Source organism: Sorex araneus, chromosome 1 (genome assembly GCF_027595985.1).
Source record: "Sorex araneus isolate mSorAra2 chromosome 1, mSorAra2.pri, whole genome shotgun sequence".
NCBI classification, from domain to species: domain Eukaryota; kingdom Metazoa; phylum Chordata; class Mammalia; order Eulipotyphla; family Soricidae; genus Sorex; species Sorex araneus.
In genome coordinates this window covers 433744432-433763613 of record NC_073302.1, presented here as the reverse complement: position 1 = coordinate 433763613, position 19182 = coordinate 433744432, and the positions used below count along the sequence as shown (strand labels likewise).

At 50.9% G+C, this 19182-nt stretch overlaps 1 protein-coding gene across 1 annotated transcript in view; it reads right to left on the bottom strand.

The window, feature by feature from the left end:
- Positions 1–19182, bottom strand: part of NUP205 (nucleoporin 205) — an 81867-nt gene that overhangs the window by 18196 nt on the left and 44489 nt on the right. The window contains exons 21-34 of the mRNA XM_004608239.2: positions 18535–18699; positions 17780–17904; positions 15246–15360; positions 11454–11603; positions 10836–10907; positions 10148–10305; positions 9644–9724; positions 8132–8323; positions 7067–7331; positions 6862–6960; positions 4410–4558; positions 2701–2892; positions 2087–2208; positions 277–415 (exon numbers count right to left, since the gene is read on the bottom strand). Of these exons, the coding sequence (XP_004608296.2) occupies positions 277–415; positions 2087–2208; positions 2701–2892; positions 4410–4558; positions 6862–6960; positions 7067–7331; positions 8132–8323; positions 9644–9724; positions 10148–10305; positions 10836–10907; positions 11454–11603; positions 15246–15360; positions 17780–17904; positions 18535–18699 (2024 nt within the window). The remainder of the gene's footprint in view (positions 1–276; positions 416–2086; positions 2209–2700; positions 2893–4409; positions 4559–6861; positions 6961–7066; positions 7332–8131; positions 8324–9643; positions 9725–10147; positions 10306–10835; positions 10908–11453; positions 11604–15245; positions 15361–17779; positions 17905–18534; positions 18700–19182) is intronic.

Genomic DNA, 19182 nt, shown 5'->3' with positions numbered 1-19182 from the left:
AAGCCGGCTCACGTCTGTAAGAGCTCCAGTTCTGCATCTCAGTTGTACCTGGGAGCTGTGGAATTTCGCCCAAATGGGCGGAGAGATGGGCTCCTGGTGCCCGGGGCCCGGAGCAGGAGTAGCCGGGGCTCCTGAAAGAGCCCGCTGCTGACCCCAGCTCGGCGGCAGTGAGACCGAGGGACACTCACCTGCATTCTCTCTCCTGGGGTCTCTGCATTTGGGAAATAAAAATCTGGCGCCGGGCAGTTTTCTATTTGCACAGAGAACTCCACGTACCTGTCCTGCAGCCTGCAAGTGCTGGGCCATACTGGACGTGAGGATGACCTGGCACAGGCGGAGAGCTGGGAGGAGAATCTGCCGGTAGCGATCCACCGGCGTAGGGATGAACACTGGCGGGTCTCGGATGCTGAACACGCTTCATTCATGTAACAAGGAGAGAGCAACAGTCCAAGAGTCAGGGGACGTGCTAAATGGCCCTGACTCACTGTGGCACCTGAGGGGCAAAGCTACGAAGTACAACTCTGCACCCCGCACTGTGAGAAATCTCAGTAAAGGAAACCTGCAGAATCTGGAAAGACGATACGTGACATTTCCCAGACATATTAACTTTATGCTAAGTGTTCCCTGGGGCCAGAATGGGAAGACCTCAGCGGGCTTAAATGCATGCTTAGCTTGCAGGGGACTTGGTCCCCGAACACCCAGCTGGGAGCAGTCCCTGAGCACCTCTGGGCTCGGCATGGCCCCCAAAACCAGAACTTAAAAAATATCGTTTCCAGGGTCGCAGCAATAATACAGAGTAGGGAGCTTGCCTTGCACAGAGCCGGCCCAGATTTCATCCCCAGCACCCCACAGGGTCCCCCGAGACCCGCAGAAGAGATCCCCGCCAACCGAGCCGGGAGTCAGCCCTGAGCACTGCTGGGTGTGCCCCCACACAGGAGCACAGCAAACAGACTTGAGCACTCAGCTTGGCAACGGGCCTTCCTGCTTCCCAGACTTCTCGGGAAGCCGCCCAAGCAATGCTCAGAGGTGCCAGGGCCACTCCTGGCTCGGTCAAAGCTCCAGTCCAGCAATGCAGGCTGCCTGGGGCCAGTGCTTCCGGGAAGCCCCAGAGCCACCCTGGGGCTGGGGTGGCGAGGGAGCATGTGCCGGCAGGGAGCAGGGCTAGGGCCTAGCATATGCCTCCGTGGGGATCTTGGAAAGAACCGCCCAAACCCTAAGTGTTCTTTACTGCTAGGAGATGGCGGGGCTAACCTGGATTCCATTCCTGGCACCCCGTATGGCCTCCTGAGCCCCACCAGGCGTGACCCTGAGCAGAGCCAGGAGCAAGCCCTCAGCACTGCCAGCTGTGGCCTGAACTACCCCCTTCCCTCACCCCCCAAAAAGCTTAAATTCAAAAATAATTTAACTTGAAACTTTCGAATTGGCAAGAGTTGGTAAAATGATAAAATAGAAGGAAACTATTCAACTCTAAAAGCCTGAGTCACCAGGAACAGGAAAGCCTCCCGGGGCCAGGCAGGGCAGCGGGACCAGGGCAAGGACAGGCCGCACCGGGGCGAGGCTCTGGGTCTGATATGCTGACAAGGAAAAAGGAAAGAAACCAAGAAAGCCAGAAGAGTTTATAATCCCACTACAGCACCCTGAAAGGCCATGGAGACGGAAAACCCGTATTTCCCTTTTCCCCCTTCTGGAGCCACACCCAGCAGTGCTCAGGGCTGGCTCCAGGCTCTGGACTCAGGGGTCACTCCTGGTAGGGCCCAGGCGACCATTTGTCAGGCTGGGGTCAACAGCGTGCAGGGTAAGCACTCCATCCCTGTACTCCAGTCCCTAAAACATACTTATTTCTTATTGAGTAAGTACTTAATACTTAGTAACGGAACAAACCAGGGAGGTGGGGAAGAAGACCACGAAGTCGTGTACTTCCACTTCCCTTTTACATTAGTGCTGCAAAATGGGTCTCTTCCCGGCCCCACTTTTAGCCTTACCAGTGACTTCTCTTTATCAATAAATGAATCATTCACCCATGAGCCGGTGGCCAAATGAAGCCTGAGTTCCCTCCCCCCTCGACCAGGCCTGCAGGGACACTTACCCCTGAGAGTCCATGTCCGGCCGCATGTCATACACCTGGCAATGCGCCAGCCTCACAATCACCCCCGACCTCAGCAGCTCCAACGCACCCTGCTGGATCTTGGACACCCGGGTGAGGAAAGCCTACGAAGAAGAAAGCGGAAGGGGCCTCACCATGCGGAGATCACGCCGGGGGGGCCCCCCTCAGAGCCAGCCCGCTCCTGAGCCCTGGCTGGGGTGAGCTCTTCAAACCCCCTTCGGGGCAGAACCAGCTCGCCTGCGCCAGGCGGCCAAGCAGCCGGGCACCCCGCCATACCCTGGCACCGGGGCTCACCCCCCCCCCAGCAGCCACCTGGTGAGCCGGTTGCACCGCCCCGCCAGCCCTCTCAGCACCATCCCAACCCACCCTGACAGAGCCAACCAGAGGGATTTCTAGGCCCTGACCCGGGACGACTCAAAGGGCTGACGCCTCGGCTTGGCGTGTCCCCCGGGTCAGGCCTGGCACCGCATGGTCCCTCCAACATGGGGGGGCTGGCCCCCGGCATCAACTGGGTGGTCCCAAAGCAGACACTGAAGGTGGGTTTCCCTGGCGGGGATGGGCTGTGGGCTGTACCTCCGCTGACTCTCGAGCCTTACCATCTTGGACTCGTACGTGTAGAGGGCCTTGAGGAGGGGCGGCTGCGGGGTGAGAAGGCTCTGCAGCGTCCGGTCATCGTCGGCCAGGCTGTCCACCAGCACCTTCAGGTAGCCGCTGTTGGACAGGTACAGGAGCCACTGCTGCTGCTTGTCCACCGACACGATCCGATCGAGCAGCGCCAGCGCCAGCATCTGAAACAACGACCCGGCTCAGGCCAGACCCAGGCCGGCAACTGCCTCTCTCTGCAGGCGTCTGGAACTTTCCCGGGGGAGAGACAAAGCTGCCTGCCCTGAAGCTTTTCCACTGGGAGCCAGAGAGAGAGCACGGGGGTTGGAACCCATGGAGAACAGGCCTGGAGCAGCGCTACAGCCTCATCATCCCTGCACGCCCACGGCCCAGTGGGCTGAGCACTCCCGGAGGGGACCCAGCCACCGAGCACTGCTTGGGAGAGCCCAACACCAAAAATCCCAAACTTTTCCATTTCATGCTATTTTTTGTTTGCTTGATTTTCTTTTGCTTCTCTTTTTTGACTTGTGTGCTTTGTTTTTAAAAGGAGCAACAGGGGGGCTGGAGCGATAGCACAGCAGGGAGGGCATCTGCCTTGCATGCGGCAGACCCGGATTCGATTCCCAGCATCCCATATGTTCCTCATCCCATATTATTCACGCCAGGAATAATTCCTGAGTGCAGAGCCAGGAGTAATCACTGTGCACTGCTGGGTGTGACCCAAAAGCAAAAAAAAAAAGCAAAAAATAAAAATAAATAAAAAAAGAGGAGCAACAGTTTTTGTAACCATAACCTCAACTTATTCATAAAGGAAGCATTTATTTTTTTTTCTTTTTCCTTTTTTGGGTCACACCTGGCAATTCACAGGGGTTACTCCTGGCTTTGCACTGAGGAATTACTCCTGGCGGTGCTCAGGGGACCATACGGGATGCAGGGAATCAAACCCGGGTCGGCCGCATGCAAGGCAAACGCCCTACCCACTGTGCTATTGCTCCAGCCCCGAAAAGGAAGCATTTCTTTCATTGCTTGCTTCTTTGATTTTTGGGCTACTTCTAGAGGAGTTCAGGGGCTCACATGAGGTGCTGGGGATCAAACCCAGGTTGGCGGTGTGCAAAGCAAGCACCCTATCTACTATACTATCACCCCACAAAGGTAACATTTCAAGGAAATATTTCTGAGAACAACACATTAAAATAATGGCCTCAAATATACACATGTATATAGATGTGTATGTGTATATATATGTATATACACACATCATATATATATTTGTCACAATCTAATCTTTAGTTACTGAAGAACTTTTTGCTTTCCTTAAAAAAAAAAACACTCTTTTCTTAATTCTAAAGTTGTCTATATTCATTATAAAACAAACTTAGGACCATATATAAAAATACACAATCTGAAAGACACAGTCCATCACTGCCAGGTTTTTTCCTCTGTACATAAACACGCACACAAATCCCAAGTATCCTTGATCCCCGGGAGTGGCCCCCGGCCCCCTGAGCACTGTACCTGTACTCAGGTACCTCCTTCCCATATGGAATTAAACAAAACATATTAATAAGTAAAGGAGAAATCCCAAATTACAGCAAGTGAACAAATTCACCAAACTCCACTACAAAACATCCCAATAAGCTCTCTCCGAGAAGCCGACTCAGCGTCCCCCTGGAGACCGGCACGCGGCGCGCTCGAGCCTTACCCTCCCGATCTCGTGGCCGTCGCACGCGTCTCTGCAGACCACCTCCATGAGGGCGGCGCCGTAGCTCTCGATGATGGCGATGTTTTCTCGCTGCAGTTTACTGAACACGTCTTCAGGGGCCGTCAGTCTTTCCCACATGGTTTTCTTGGCTGCAATGGCCACAACAGGAAAGGTTTAAAATACACACACACACACACACACACACACACACACACACACACACACACACACACCTATTATACTACAGAAAACATTCTCCACCACATATATAAAAAGTCTGGGGAAGGAGAAAATGGAGGATATAACACCATATTCCATGTGGGAATACTAAAATAATAGTAAGGACAGGAAAAAGTCAACTGTTCTTACAGAAATCAAAATTGGACACCTTGGTGGAGGTTATGGTGTTAGGATGTCATATGCATAAAATCTTCACATTAACAACTCTATTATGAAAAATTTTGTATATCATGGTAGCACTGTAGCACCGCAGCACTGTCCTCCCATTGTTCATCTTTTTGTTCGAGCAGGCATCTCCATTGTGAGACTTGTTGTTACTGTTTTTGGCATATTGAATACGCCAAAGGGAGCTTGCCAGGCTCTGCCATGCGGGTGGGATACTCTTGGTAGCTTGCCAGGCGCTCTGAGAGGGACGGAGGAATCGAACCCGGGTTGGCCTCGTGCAAGGCAAATGCCCTATCCGCTGTACTATCGCTCCAGCCTGTATATCATGGTATCTTAATAAAAAAATTTTAAGCAATTTTTTTAAGACTTTTTTGAAAGTGGGACTGGAGCAACAGTACAGCGGGAAGGGAGTTTGCCTTGCACGCAGCTGACCTGTGTTCGACCCCCAGCATCCTATATGGCCCCCCAGCACCGCCAGGAGTAATTCCTGAGTGCAGAGCCAGGAGTAACCCCTGACCATCGCCAGGTGTGAACCCCCCCAAAATAAATAAATAAAATTAAAAAACCCAAAACAACTTTTTTGAAAGATAAGCCAATTTAAAAGAAAAAGACTAAAACAATGTTAAGTTTTGTTTTCATCCGAATAGCCCCACTCAAAGGCTCTGATGTAATCCCAGTACGGTAGGCTGCCAATCCTATTCTGCGGGAGGAGAGTTCGAGCCCTGCCTGGCGGTGCTCAGGGGACCATGAGGTGCCCCAGATCACACCCAGGCCTCCTGCGTGCAGAGCCTGCGCACCGTGCTCGGAGCCGCTCCTCGCCTCTTTACTGCTTTCAAAGGAGACTCAACTTCGCATGTCTAGCAGCTCATCATTCAGCCTTTGTTCACAGTTGATATAAGCATATGGAAAACCTCAGCTTAAATGCTTCATTTTAAGACTAAGAAAAAGGTCATTAAGATATTAAATTACTCCCCAAATAGGCCAATTTTTTTTTTTTTTTTTTGCTTTTTGGGTCACACCCAGCAATGCTCAGGGGTTACTCCTGGCTCTGCACTCAGGAATTACTTCTGGCGGTGCTTGGGGGACCATATGGGATGCCGGGGATCAAATCCAGGTCAGCCGCCTGCTAGGCAAATGCCCTCCCCGCTGTACTACCGCTCCAGCCCACCATTTAAAATTTTTAAATAATTTTCTCCTATGGTCACATATAATCCCACTTAAAAAAAATAAAAATAAAAACACTATAGGGCTCCCTCTAGTGTCTAAGTAGTGGTTTTGCTAATTCAACTCAATGTGGGGGAAAGGCTCATCACAGTTGAGCTTAGTCAAAAGATGTCATTTTATTTTATTTTTTAGGGGGAGAGGGGGTTGGCCACACCTGGCAGTGCTCAAGGGCTATAGTGCTCAAGGTGTCCAGGGAACTATATGCAGTGCCAGGGACTAAACCACAGTCGCAGCCAAAGCGGTCACACTTACAGTGGGTTGGCCATTTGTCTTGCACCCGGCCAACCAGGTTCTATCCCCGGCATCCTGTACGGTCCCCCAGTACTGCCAGGAGTGATTCCTGAGTGCACAGCACAGAGGCACCACCAGAGGAGAGGGAAGGAAGGCCCGAGGGCACGCATGTCCCTGGACCCGGCTGCTTCCTCCTCGCAGGCCTGGCCATGATCCCTTCCGCTGCTGTGTGAGGGCCAGAGGGGACTGCAGGGTCAGGCCTCTCGAGGGGACTCCTGTGGGCGTGTCCTGCGGGCTGAATGTGTCTCTCCAGGACTACTCCCCAGCCTACAACACTTTTCCTGTTAATGTAAAATAGCATCTAAGCACAGGGCCGAGGGGCTGGAGCTGGGGTATAGCAGGAGGGTGTTCTCCTTGCATGCAGCCAGCCCAGGTTACCTCCCGGCACTCCATACGGTCCCCAGGAGCAATCCCTGAGCTCACAACCCAGAGCAAGCCCTGAACACTGCCGGGTGTGGCCAAAACCCCAAAAACAAACAAAATTAAAACCCCCAAATTAAAACAGGGCCTCTAGGAATGCCCCCACTGGTACCTGCTTCCAAGGTGTCTGGCTCATCGGGCCTCTGTGCGATCTGCAGGTAATACAGCAGAGAGCCGTACAGGTGTGTCCGCACGCGCTGGAACCCGCCGCCTAGGAAGATAAGTCAGTGCAACCCCTTTTATGTTTTCTGGAACTGAATTTAAAATAAATGTCAAAGCTATAATTCATAGAAATTAAAAAAAAAAAAAAAGAAAACCTGTTTTCAAAATGAAGTCTAAGAGCTTCTTCAGAATGATGTGCAGTGACGAGTCTCCGATAGAAGCAAACCCCACCACCGGGGTCTCTACGGAGGAGGAGGTGAAACCACTGTCAAGCATGCACGTATAATGAGCCTCTGCGGGTCCCAGCACCAACGGCTGCTTCTGCTCCGTGCGGACCGCCTGGCTTAGGTGGGCAGTGAGCGTGAACACAGCCCCTGCCACCACTGGCATCAACTCCTGTGCGGCTTCATCATCCAGGATCTTTGAATAGAAAGACAAGGCCGGGGGAGGGGCCCGCGGTCAGCTAAAGCCACTGATCACACAGCTGCAAAGCACTATGAAGAGACCTGCATCGGTCACCGGAACCGAGAGCTCACGTACAAAGAGAAATGGAAACAGGGGCTGGAGTGATAGCACAGTGGGTAGGGCGTTTGCCTTGCACCCGGCTGACCCAGGTTCGAATCCCAGCATTCCATATGGTCCCCTGAGCACCGCCAGGAGTGATTCCTGAGTGCAGAGCCAGGAGTAACCCCTGTGCATCGCCAGGTGTGACCCAAAAAGCAAAAAAAAAAAAAAGAAAGAAACGGAAACAGACGCATGTCGGACCCCATCAGAATGCCCTCGGCAGAATCCCTTCCGACAGGCACAAACAGGCTCACCAGGCCTGGAGTCTCGGGCAGTGGGGGGGGAGGGCAGACACCTCCCTTGCCATTCTGAAAAGCATGCTCTGGAGAGATGGCACACGGCTGATGGCTGAATGCTGGTTCAACCCCCAGCCCAGCGGAAGGTCCCCTGAGCAGCCTCAGGAGTAAGCTTGAGCACCCCCCTCTCCCCGAGGGGTAGCCTACAATCAAAAGGTAAATAAACCAACAGAATCCTCATGAGAGTGTTCTAATCCATCCCCAGGCTGAAAAGGCACAGAAGGAATCCCTTTCCGAGACTCTGGGATTCAACAGGCCCCCTGACTCCTGTTCCCGGCTGGGAAAGAGAAGGGGTCCTAAAGCTTGAGGCGAGACCCACATTTTGTCAGTGGTGCAGAAGGAACTGAGGAAGAACATCACCTTGTCGTGCACGTCCTGGAGAAGGTCTCGGATGATGAGCTGTCGGTCCTCTGTCTGAATGAGGTCCTGGGGACAAGCCGTCAGTATGATTTCGACCAGCTGCCGCCAGGACTCGAGCACGTGCCGTTTGGCGTGCAGACACTGCAGCAGCTTGTTCCTGGCGACCACATACTGCAGTATGGTGCTGATTTCCTAAAGCCACAGAGACGGGACCACGGCGTTCAGGTGGGTGGAATCAGAACCGTCCACTACCAACAGGGCCCTGCTTCTACCACAGTCAGCCCATCGGACAAGAGTCATGCTACGCCCTCTGGGAGCCTTCTACATGCATGACAGTTAGCATGTGACTTTTCATATTACACCAGTGACCAGGGCTATGAAAATAATTATATAAGGCTGTTTGTGGGGCAGTGAGAGAGGTGGAAAGGGAAGGAGGGAGGATAGGCGGAGAGGTGGTGTGGAAGGCCATGAGCACTAAAATAAATAATGTGGGGCCGGAGCGATAGTACAGCAGGTAGGGCGTCTGCCTTGCACGCGGCCGACTCAGGTTCGATTCCCAGCAACCCATATGGTCCCCCGAGTACCGCCAGGAGTAATTCCTAAGTGCAAAGCCAGGAGTAACCTCTATGTACTGCTAGGTGTGACCCCCCCAAAAAAAGGGGGGGGCGGAATAATGCTACTAGTTATTAGACTATTTTTAATTGCTGTGGGGGTATACACAAAGCTCTGTGGGCGCCCACAAAGGCCAAACTCAAGAGGGGCTCAGGGGACCATGCGCCAGGAATCAGACCGGGCCTCCCACACGCCTCGGCCACTTGTGCCTCAGAGGTGCTCTACCCCTCAAGCCACATCCCTGGGTCCAGAAATAAATTTTGCCAAAACTCCTTGTTTAATGGTGTTTTCCCTGGAAGCGTCTTCTCTTTCTTTCCCGTAGACCCTGAAGCTGTGTTTCCACTGACGTAGTTCTCCCAGGCCTTCCTGTTACCCAAACCCCACCCACATGACCGCCAACGACACTCCCCTCCCTCAGAGAGGGAGCAAGAGAGAGCCTGACGCAGTGTGGCTGCAAATCCTACACTCGACCAGCGGAAAAGAGGGATTAGCTCGGACCCCCACGCACACACTTCGGTTTAGTTTATGAAACTTATAAAGTCCCAAGTGAAAGGCTCCACGAAAGATTTTTAAGTCATCTATTAACTAATAAACTCTATGTCAGTTCATTGCTTCACCTTCTAAATGGCATTTCAGGAGTTTAGGCCGAGGGTTTTCAACTGCCATTCCACAGATGGGTGCCAGTTGGCGGGTACAAATGCTGGAAAGCACTGGTCTAGGAGCGTTGAAGGTCTAACACTCACCCCGAAGGCCCCGGGGAGCGGGCAAAGGAGTGAGGAGCCACGCGCTTCCCTGTCTACCCCAGCGCTGAACTATCCAGCCTGGCTGGGGTGGCCCCAGGCCCCCTGCACACTGCCTATGGGCCCCCAAGACCGCCAACGCTAACATACTCAGACCTACCTCCATCAGCAGAGGTCTCTGTCCGATGGCTGCCATACCCTGCAGGGCATTCACTTCTGCTACCAGAACTCTATGAAGGAGCTACAGAACGGGGAGGAGAGAAGCCAGAGCACTTCAGACAACGGTAGAAGAGCAACTGCCAACCTCTACCGTCAACTGCCCGAGGGAAGACATGTTTCCGACACTGTCCAGGCTCTGGACCACGCCAAGCAGGCAGGTCTCCCTCTCGTTCCAGAGCGGACACAAGTGCCCCAGACATCCTCGAGTCAGACCGTTCCCAGGTCCCTGAGGGAAGTCGCCAGTGAAAAGCACGGCCAGTCGGAGCCGGGGGCTGACCAGAGAGAGGACAGGCTGAGGGTGTCCTCTTCCTCCCCGAGCTGCGTGAGCAACAGAGACCACACCCTCCGCTAGGTCGGCGTCTCTGGGGGGCAAAAACATCGTGCACGTTTATACTGTTCCTGACCCCGAGACCCAAACCTGAAAGGAGTCTCGAGCCTCGCTCACCTTGACATTGCAGACCGTCTGGCCCCGTAAGTTCTTGTGCTCACAGTTGGCAATAACTTGCTCAATCTGAGCCCGGTCAAAGAAATCCAACTGCAGAGGCTCAGGGATCTCCTGACTGAAATCGATGGAGTCGAGAATACTTAGAATTTTCCTACGAACTGAAAATAAAGAGCAGTTCATTGTACAGGGACAGGAAGGAGAGCAGACACGGAGCTGGAGCGTGGTACAGCGGGGAGGGCGTGTGACTTGCACACGGCCGACCCCGGCTCAATCCCCAGCATCCCATCTGGTTCCTCAGGACTTCCACGAGTGATTCCTGAGGGCAGAGCCCTGGGAAGCCCCCGAGCATAGGCTGGGTGTGATCCAACACCAAATAATTTTACTTTTTTTAAAAAAAGAGCAAACCATCTTGCTTAGCGCACTCATAAAGAGTCTCATGTTTGGGAAGGGCATTAATGTAGGAATGGAAAACTGTGTTGAAATCTAAATTTCATTTGATTTACCAAAATAATAAAATAAAAATAGAGTCCCTACCCATCTTATCGTTGGGGGTGAGGGAGAAATGGTAAATAAGGCTTTATGTATCTCTCCTACTGCAGTTTAGAATTTGCAGACATAGGCCTAACAACTAGCTCTTGAAACTTCAAACAATTTAATACCAACGTACTACAAATTCAAAGAGCATTACCTTTTGTAGCAGTGTCAAAATGAAGGAATCCAGAAACAGACCTATTTTCATCTTCCATTCCTCCCTCACCATCTGTTGGAACACAATAATGATAGATCCAAAAAAAAAAAAAGATAAATTCAAAAATTCATCAGCGTAAGTATTTTATTTCTAGGTCATTGTTTCTAGGTCAAAGAGCCCTTTGCAAATGGATGATTAAAATGCAGGATCTGATGAGGGCTTCCTGACAACACTCATCACATTCTTTCCCTGCCGATGGATGTACTTGACAATCGTAAAGAGGATAATCAGAACTGCAGAAGAGGCAGGGCCCATCACGCCGGGGAGCTGATTAGAAAGGCTGACGCCTCGTGTGCATGTGGGACACACATTAAAATACCGTGGGCCGCCCTTGCTCACAGCGACAAATTCAGAATACCTGGGCCTCTGGACAGAGTCTAACGTGGGAGCCTCCGACACTGACGCTAACTTCAGGATGACTCAACAATTTTGTGTCTTAAGGTGGGGGAAAACTCCAGAGACAGGAAGCGCCCGTCTGCCTGACCACACACACAGCCCGGGATCAGAGCTGCACTGGCGTTTGTGCCCTGGGCTCAGGACTCGTGCCCGCCCGCTCACCTGAGTAGGGCTTCACTGGCATGTCATCCAGCAAGAGGTGGAGGAGTCTCTGGGTGTGCGAGCGCTGGCGATTCAGAGACGTCACCCTCAGCTCGATGGAGGCCGTTTTCATTAGCCAGGACATCTGGTTCAGCATCGATATCTCATATTCTGGAAGCGAAATGCACAAGCTGAGCTTTCCAGAGAAATAACGCAACATCAGACCTGACCCAAAATTTCCTAAGGTGTCAGGCCTTTACCCTGTAACTTAGCCAGTAAGCTCAGGAAACGGAGCAACAGTGCGTTAGCAGTCTGCAACCTTGAAACAGAAGAAGGACACCAAGGGAGGAGAAATGTGCTGGCATATGTCAGTAAGAGAAAAGCCCAAGCAAATGAAGCAAAAACGAGAAATCAAGTTTCCATTACCCAGGTATCTTCATAATGATCTTGAGAATTCTGAGTCTGTCATAACACATAGCTTAGTATTTTTAAAGTATTTCTCAAAAAAATTTTTTTAATCAGTTGGATTTTTACTTCACAAAATACATCAACAAAAAATTTAAATAGGGAAGGAAAGATCCTGCCAGAGCCATAGAGGCAGGCTGGGGGATGGGGGTGACGGTAGCAGGAGAGAAACTGAGGTCACTGGTGGTGGGACATGGACACTGGTGGAGGGATGGATGTTGGGTCATTGTATGACCTAAACTCGACCATGAAAAGCTTTGTAACTCTGTATCTCATGGTGACTCAATAAAATAAATAAAAATAAACAAAAATTTTTAAAAAGACTTAAAAAGGGGACTGGAGAGATAGAAAAGGGTTTAAGACATTTGCCTCGAGTGTGGCCAAACCTTTTGTGTGTGATTCCCAGCATAGGGTCCCCACCAGGAATAATCCCTAAGCAAAGGGACCAGAGCACGGCCAGGTGTGGCTCAGAAACACAAACCAAACAAAACAAATGAAGATAAGCTTCTCACAGCACTTGCCTACAGGACCCAAGTGGCGTCCAACACTGCGGGCCATGACTGACCATCAGTTGGAACAGTCAAGCAGAGAAGGAGCGAAAATGGCCCCAAGTCCCCAGAGCACTGCCTGGGAGACACCTACCCCACAAAGCTTAAATCCCAGGATTTCATGGTATCTCCTTAGGTAATCGAAGACATCTGGTTTAACATACAATTAAGGGGCCAGAATGGTAGTGAAGCAGGTAGGGTGTTTGCCTTGCACTCGGCTGACCCAGGTTTAGTTCCCAGCATCACATATGGCTCCCTGAGCACCGCCGGGAGTAATTCCTGAGTGCAGAGCCAGGAGAAACCCCTGAGCATCACCAGGTACATATTAGCACCAGGTACATCACCAGCATACATATTAGCAGTCCAAAGGGTCCAAAAAGCAAAAAAACAAAAACAAAAACCCACCAAAACATACCATTAAGGCCAGTGATCAATCACTTACAGCCTGCAGATTTACTGTTATTTTAGTATGCCTGGCTTTGAGCTCCTAAATTGGGACTATATAAAAATATGAAACTCACCAACAATAACTATCATAAGACAGAGCTAGACTGATTTTTAAATACAACAAAAAGGAAGATATTAACTTTTCTTTCTGGAGTTTCTTTACTTATGTATCTGTTTTGAGTTTGGGGCCATGCCTGACAGGCTCAGGGCTTACTCCGACTCTCTGCTCAGGGACCATATGGGGTTCTGGTGGGGGATCTAATCCAGGCCTTGCCAGGAACTGACTGCTGGTTCTGATATCAATACTGCATGCTTGTCTAGAAGCTTGTGTGTGAGACACAACATTCAAAGAAATGAGAAACGAGGCGATGTGGTCTCAGCTTGTGGTCTCAGCCTTGGCCGGTCCTGTCTACCTCTGTCCCACAGCTAGATAAAGAGGCTAGACACTCAGTAAAGCTCGAAAGAAAGCGGGAAGGTTTCTGGAGCCAGGAAAGAAAGGAAGGCTTTGCAACAGGCTTCAAGAATACATATTAGCAGTCCAAAGGGGCCAAGCGCATTTCCCTTGGCACAGTGCAGAGTTCCCATGTGCCCCTGCTGGGCGCCTTTCAGCAGAAGAGAGCTGCTTTCTTCCCGGACCCTGGCCTGGATGCAGAATGGACCTGCTTGAAGGGGGCAGAGACCACGCACCGACGTCACGGACACACCGCGGGCAAGTGCCCAGACCCACTAGGCTGACGGCTCACGCTGCTGGGAAACGCGGGCCACTGGGCAAGCCCCACCACACTCGAGTCTTTGCATTTCTGGGCACTGAGGAAAAGGCGAGCAGCTCTCCAGCAGAGAGGAGGCCGGCCTCCCGTGGCTCAGGCTCCCGGCTGGGATTCGCAGGTCTGTTTCCATGGAGTCCGGCGCTTTGCTGGAACAAGTACCGGGAATGGGAGGGCCGGCCAGGGCAGAGCTTCCTGAGGCAGAGGGCCAGTTTCTGACAGAGTCAGAGGACATCAGAGGGGGAAAAAATCTTAGCACAGAAAATAAGATAGCCTTACTGTGAAAATGATTAGCCTTTAGGTCATTCCCAGGAATCTCACACCCTCACTCCAAAAAATTCAATCAGAAGCTGACAATTACTAGCAGTGGATAGTTATTATGAAATCTGTAAGGCTAAATTTCCCAAAACACAGACAATACAAAGTAAGCAGGGGGGACGGACTGGGCCAGGGGTATAGCCCAGAGAGCTCAGCGTATGTCTGCATGCGGGAAGCCCGGGCTGCTCCTAGCGTGACACGATCCCCAAGCACCACCGGAACCGCCCTCTGAGAACCGGGAGAGGAGCAGCTCCTGGGACAGCCAGGGGTGGCCCAGAAGATAGAGAGAGAGAAAGAGAGAGAGAGAGAGAGAGAGAGAGAGAGAGAGAGAGAGAGAGAGAGAGAGAGAGAGAGAGAGAGAGAGAGAGAGAGAGAGAGAGAAGAGCCTAGAGAGACAGGCCAGAGGTTACAGCACTTGCCGTATGTCAACCAATGCCGGCCTGCTCCCCAGTATCCCACTTGGAGCAAACCAAGTCAGGAGTAGCAGCCCCTCAGTACTGCCAGGGATGGGCTCAGGTACTCCCCTCGTCCCCAAAATCCCAACAAACCCCCATCGTCTAGATACATGAATTTAGAAAACTGTTACAAACTGGGGCATAGAGAACCTGGTTGACTGTGTGCAAGCAGGCACCTTATCTGTTGCTCTCTCTCTGGTCCCCAGAAACTGTTATAAAACAATTTCCACTAAAAAACTTGCTTCTACTTTTATTTTTTGTTTGTGGCTTCTGGGCTACAGCGGGTGGCGCTCAGGGCTTACTCCTGGCCTTCACTCGGGGATGAGCCCCGGCGGTGCTACGGAGTGGCAGGACCAAAGCTGGGCCGGCACATGCAGGAGTAGCACCCAGCCTGCCGTGCTGTATTTCTCTGATCCCGTAAAGACAAGGGTCAAATTTCATTTTTGACCAGCTATTTGAAAGTACGTTTTTGTTTTGTTTCGTTTTTGAGGCACACCTGCAGGGTTCGGGGCGTACTCCTGGCTGTGCTCAGGGGTCACGGCTGGGCCGAGGTGGCCCCGGGAGCAGCAAGTGCCCTACCCACTGTACTGCAGCTCCAGCCTCTATATGAAAGTGATTTCTACGCTAGTGGCTAAATACGTTAGATTTCTCAAGTACAAATGACTAAAGCAACCCTAAGTAACAAGCAGAGAAACAGAAGACTATCACAAGTACTCAAAACTGATAGTACAAATGTTTTTAGTAAATTTTTTTTTTAAATCATTCAACACAGACTTTGTATATCTACTTTGTGAATAAGGGAAAATATTGTCCTACCTTTGTTAGAAAAGGGTAAGTGCTGCAACTGAGAAAATAAAAAATCCTGGCTGGTTCGCAAGTATCTCATAGTAGGGCCGGATGTATCCGAGCAGGCACATAACTGATAGATCACCTAGAGAATCAAAGAAAATCTCCAAGTCAGTTTGAGCTGCATTGTTTTTAGATAAAAGGCAGTGAGAGCTTCGAAGACCTAAGAAACTAATATCCATCAACAAGTCAAACAAATTGGATAAGCACATTAGACAAAAACTCAAGGGTTAGATTCATCCACTGCACACCAAAGAGAAGGCTGATGATATTACTCTAGAACTAATCTTGAAATAAACCTATGTATCAATATGCTTAGTGAACTGACAAAGTTTAATATTGTAACTATTATCGGTAGCAAAGTATTAAGCAATAACTGAGAACCACAGATATTTCCCCTCAACTTCAGAAAGATAGCAAGTTTACCAAGATCAAAGCAACTGAAGAATTATTTAAAAATTCAAGTGGGCAGAGGCAAAGATCTAACCAAATAAGTACAAAATCTGTTCATTTTTTAAAAAATGAACAGATAGGGGCCAGAGAGATAGTATAGAGGATAGGGCATTTGCTGTGGCCAACCCGTGTTCAAATCCTGGCATCCCATATGGTCCCCCAAGCACCGCCAGAAGTAATTCCTGAGCAGAGCCACGAATAATCTTTGAGCATCGCTGGGTGTGGCCCAAAATCAAAACAAAACAAAAAATTATAAAGATAGTAAAGGAGGCCGGAGCGATAGTACAAGGGGAGAGCACTGCCTTACACTTGGCCAACCCAGGTTTGATCCCCGACATCCCAAATGGTCTCCCAAGCACCGGCAGTTCCTGAGTGCAACCAGGAGTGACCCCTGTGATCCAAAAAGCAAAAAAAGCCCCCCCCCGCCAAAAAATAGATAATAGCAGAAGTAGTAGAGACCTTTATTTACTTTATCTTTAGAAGGTAAGTTTCCCCAAATATAAAAAAGGTGAATTTCTATTAATACATGATTTTTGTATATATCAAAAATCCAAAAAAGAAAATCATTTTCACATGAGAAAAAATTAAAATAGCTCATTAAAAAAATGTTTAACCTTTTCAATAATGATAAAAAACAAAACTAGTAAGAAGGCAAGTCCATTAATGGCAAGTCATCGAAAGCAATTTGCTGAGGGGACCGGAGAGAGAGTAGAGCAGGCAGAGTGCTTGCCTTGCACATCCAACCCGAGTTCAACCCCCGGCACCCCGTCTGGTGCCCGGAGCCCACTAGGAGTTATCCCTGAGTGCAGAGCCAGGAGTAAGTCCTGGGCACAGTGTGGCCCAAAACCAAAACTAAGCATTTGAAAATATGTCTATAATAGGGAATTTGCTAAAATCTCAGGACTGAGTGTAATAGAGACATTACTGGTGCCTGCGTGAGTATATGGACAAACAACGGGATGACAGTGATACAGTGGCAGGCAATCTGCTAAGCTGTAAAGGCAGCAGATAGGATGCTTGCCTTACATGTGGCCAACCCAGGTTCAATTCCCAGCACCCTATATAAACCCTGAGCACAGAGTCAGGAGTAAGCCCTGAGCACCACCAGGTATGGCCCCAAGCCCAAAAACAAACAAAAGAGCCTGAGGATCGGGCTAGAGAGATACCTCAGTGGCCGGATGCAGAAGGCCAGGTTCAATCCCCAGAACCACTGGGTTCCTTCAGCACGGCAAGGAACAGCACCTAGCCGGTGGTCATCTCTGAGCACTGTCAGGTGGGGCCCCCAAACAAATCAAAGTCAGGGCCTGTGCCCTGGGAAAATACACAGGGGCAGAGCAGCAGGGCGTGTATCTTCCTGCCCTCCCACTCCCCATCGTTAGGTGTCCAGTCTGGCTTCACTGTCTTCCCTCCCCATCTAACTTCTGGCACTCAGACGTTTCTCTGCCCACTGCTTCCACCTCAGTTAGTCAAATTCTGTACAAGTGTAAAGCCACAACGCACGGTCAAGGCTGCTGCCCCAGGACGGGAAGCTCTAGGGCAGGGGCTCCCCAGCAGTGTTCTAGAGGCCCAGGGATGGTTGCTGGTGAAACTTGGGCCACCCGGAGGACATGTGTTAATGTGATGGCTCAGGCCCAGGGTCCAGAGCACACAGTGGGGCCGCGGGTCCTCCCGAGCTTTACCTAAAATTCCCCCTCGTGCCTCCTCACAGAGCGCCAGGGCTGCCACGTTACCCGTCCACTCACGCCCTCGCTGAACCCTCATGAATCAGAGTCAGAGAACTTGCGTCCTGCGCCAGGAAAGGGGCAGAGAGGGAACCCGACAGGCAGCATCAGAGGAAATTTCTGCACCTCCCAGGCCACACATTCCGAGCCCCTCAATTTTCCAAGGAGAAACATATGGGATCTGTGGAGTCTTGGCATGTCGAGCTACGGAGCTTATCCATGAGAGAGAAGCCAAACGGCCACAGAAATAAGTCTCGACGAAGCTGCCACGGGTTATTCGCGCCCTCTCCCTGAGTGCCACCCCGGGAGCGCAGGGGTGGCGGGGCAGACCTGGTAGCACAGCTCGGCCAGCTGCGGGGACTCTCGCACGGCCACCGGGCCTGATCTGCCTTCGGTTCCTTTCTCCAAGATGTTCAGGATGGCGTGCAGGCAGGTCCGAGGGCAGCCGAGCACTCCTGCGTGACACCAAAGAGAAATGAAGACCCTTAAGTGACCCAAATTAAGTTTCAATGGGGACTGGACTGGCAATTCCCCATCGCACACATACGACTTCCGTCAAGCTCAACTCGTCCAGGCTTTCATCTACGTCCTAAGAACTGATCCGCTCCGTCGCCTTTGCTCAGGGAAATAGCCCAGGAGCCCGTAACTTCAATCAAGACCCGTGTCACCACGCTGGGCGAAAAGGCAACTGAGATAGAGAAGGGACCGCCAAGTAAATGAAGCTTGGAGAGCTCGCTTGGGATGGGAGTACTCAGTATGCTGTAAGCAGACTATGGACTGAACATGACGGCCACTTAGTACCCTTACTGCGAACCGTAACGCCCAAAAGGAGACAGAGTAAAAGGGACACAGAGGCGGGGGCGGGGATAGGGGTGGCGGTGGGAGGGACACTGGGAACATCGGTGGTGTAGAATGGGCACGGGTGGAGGGATGGGTACTCGATCATTGTACGACTGAAACGTAATCACAAAGTTTGTAAATCTGTAACTATCTCACGGTGATTCATTAAAAAAATTTTTTTAAAAAGAAGACGCGTGTCACAACTCAAATTTGCGAAGTGCCAAATCTGTGCCCGAGGGCCACACCTGGGTCCTGCAGGTTGGTGGTGCTGACTGGCTTCTTGAGCTCGAAGCCCAGCAGGTAGAGAGCCAGGTTGGGGGGGCTGCGCTCCAGAGAGGTGATGAGGAGGTTCAAGATGTGGATTCGTGTTTCGTGGCGGATCCCAGCTAACTTCTTCTCCAGGTCTGACCCTTAAGGCGGAAATCACAGGACAAAAACTGAGACCACTGAAAGGCTCACCTGCGTCAAAGGCAACTAAGATGCCAGCCCTCTTTATTTTCTTTCACTTACCTGACTAGTCATCGTGTTACTATCACACTTCCCTGAAGAGCTAGAAGCCCTATATATTTATGCGACCACGTAATTAGCTTTCTCTTCTAACACTAGACAGTTAACGATACTGAGCTTTATTTCTTTAGGTAAAGTTCTATTTTGGTGCCACACTTGGCGGTACACAGGGATTACTCCCGGCTCTTCGCTCAAGATTACCCCTTGCAGGGCTCAGGGGACTATGTGGTAACAGGATCGAATCTAGGTCAGCCAGGTGCAAGCAAGCATCCTACCCCCTGTACTATCCAGGTAAAGTTTTATATTAAGTATAAAACAGATACGCTGGGGCAGTACAGCAAGTAAGATACTTGCCTGGTATGCAACCAACCCGGAGTTTGATCCCG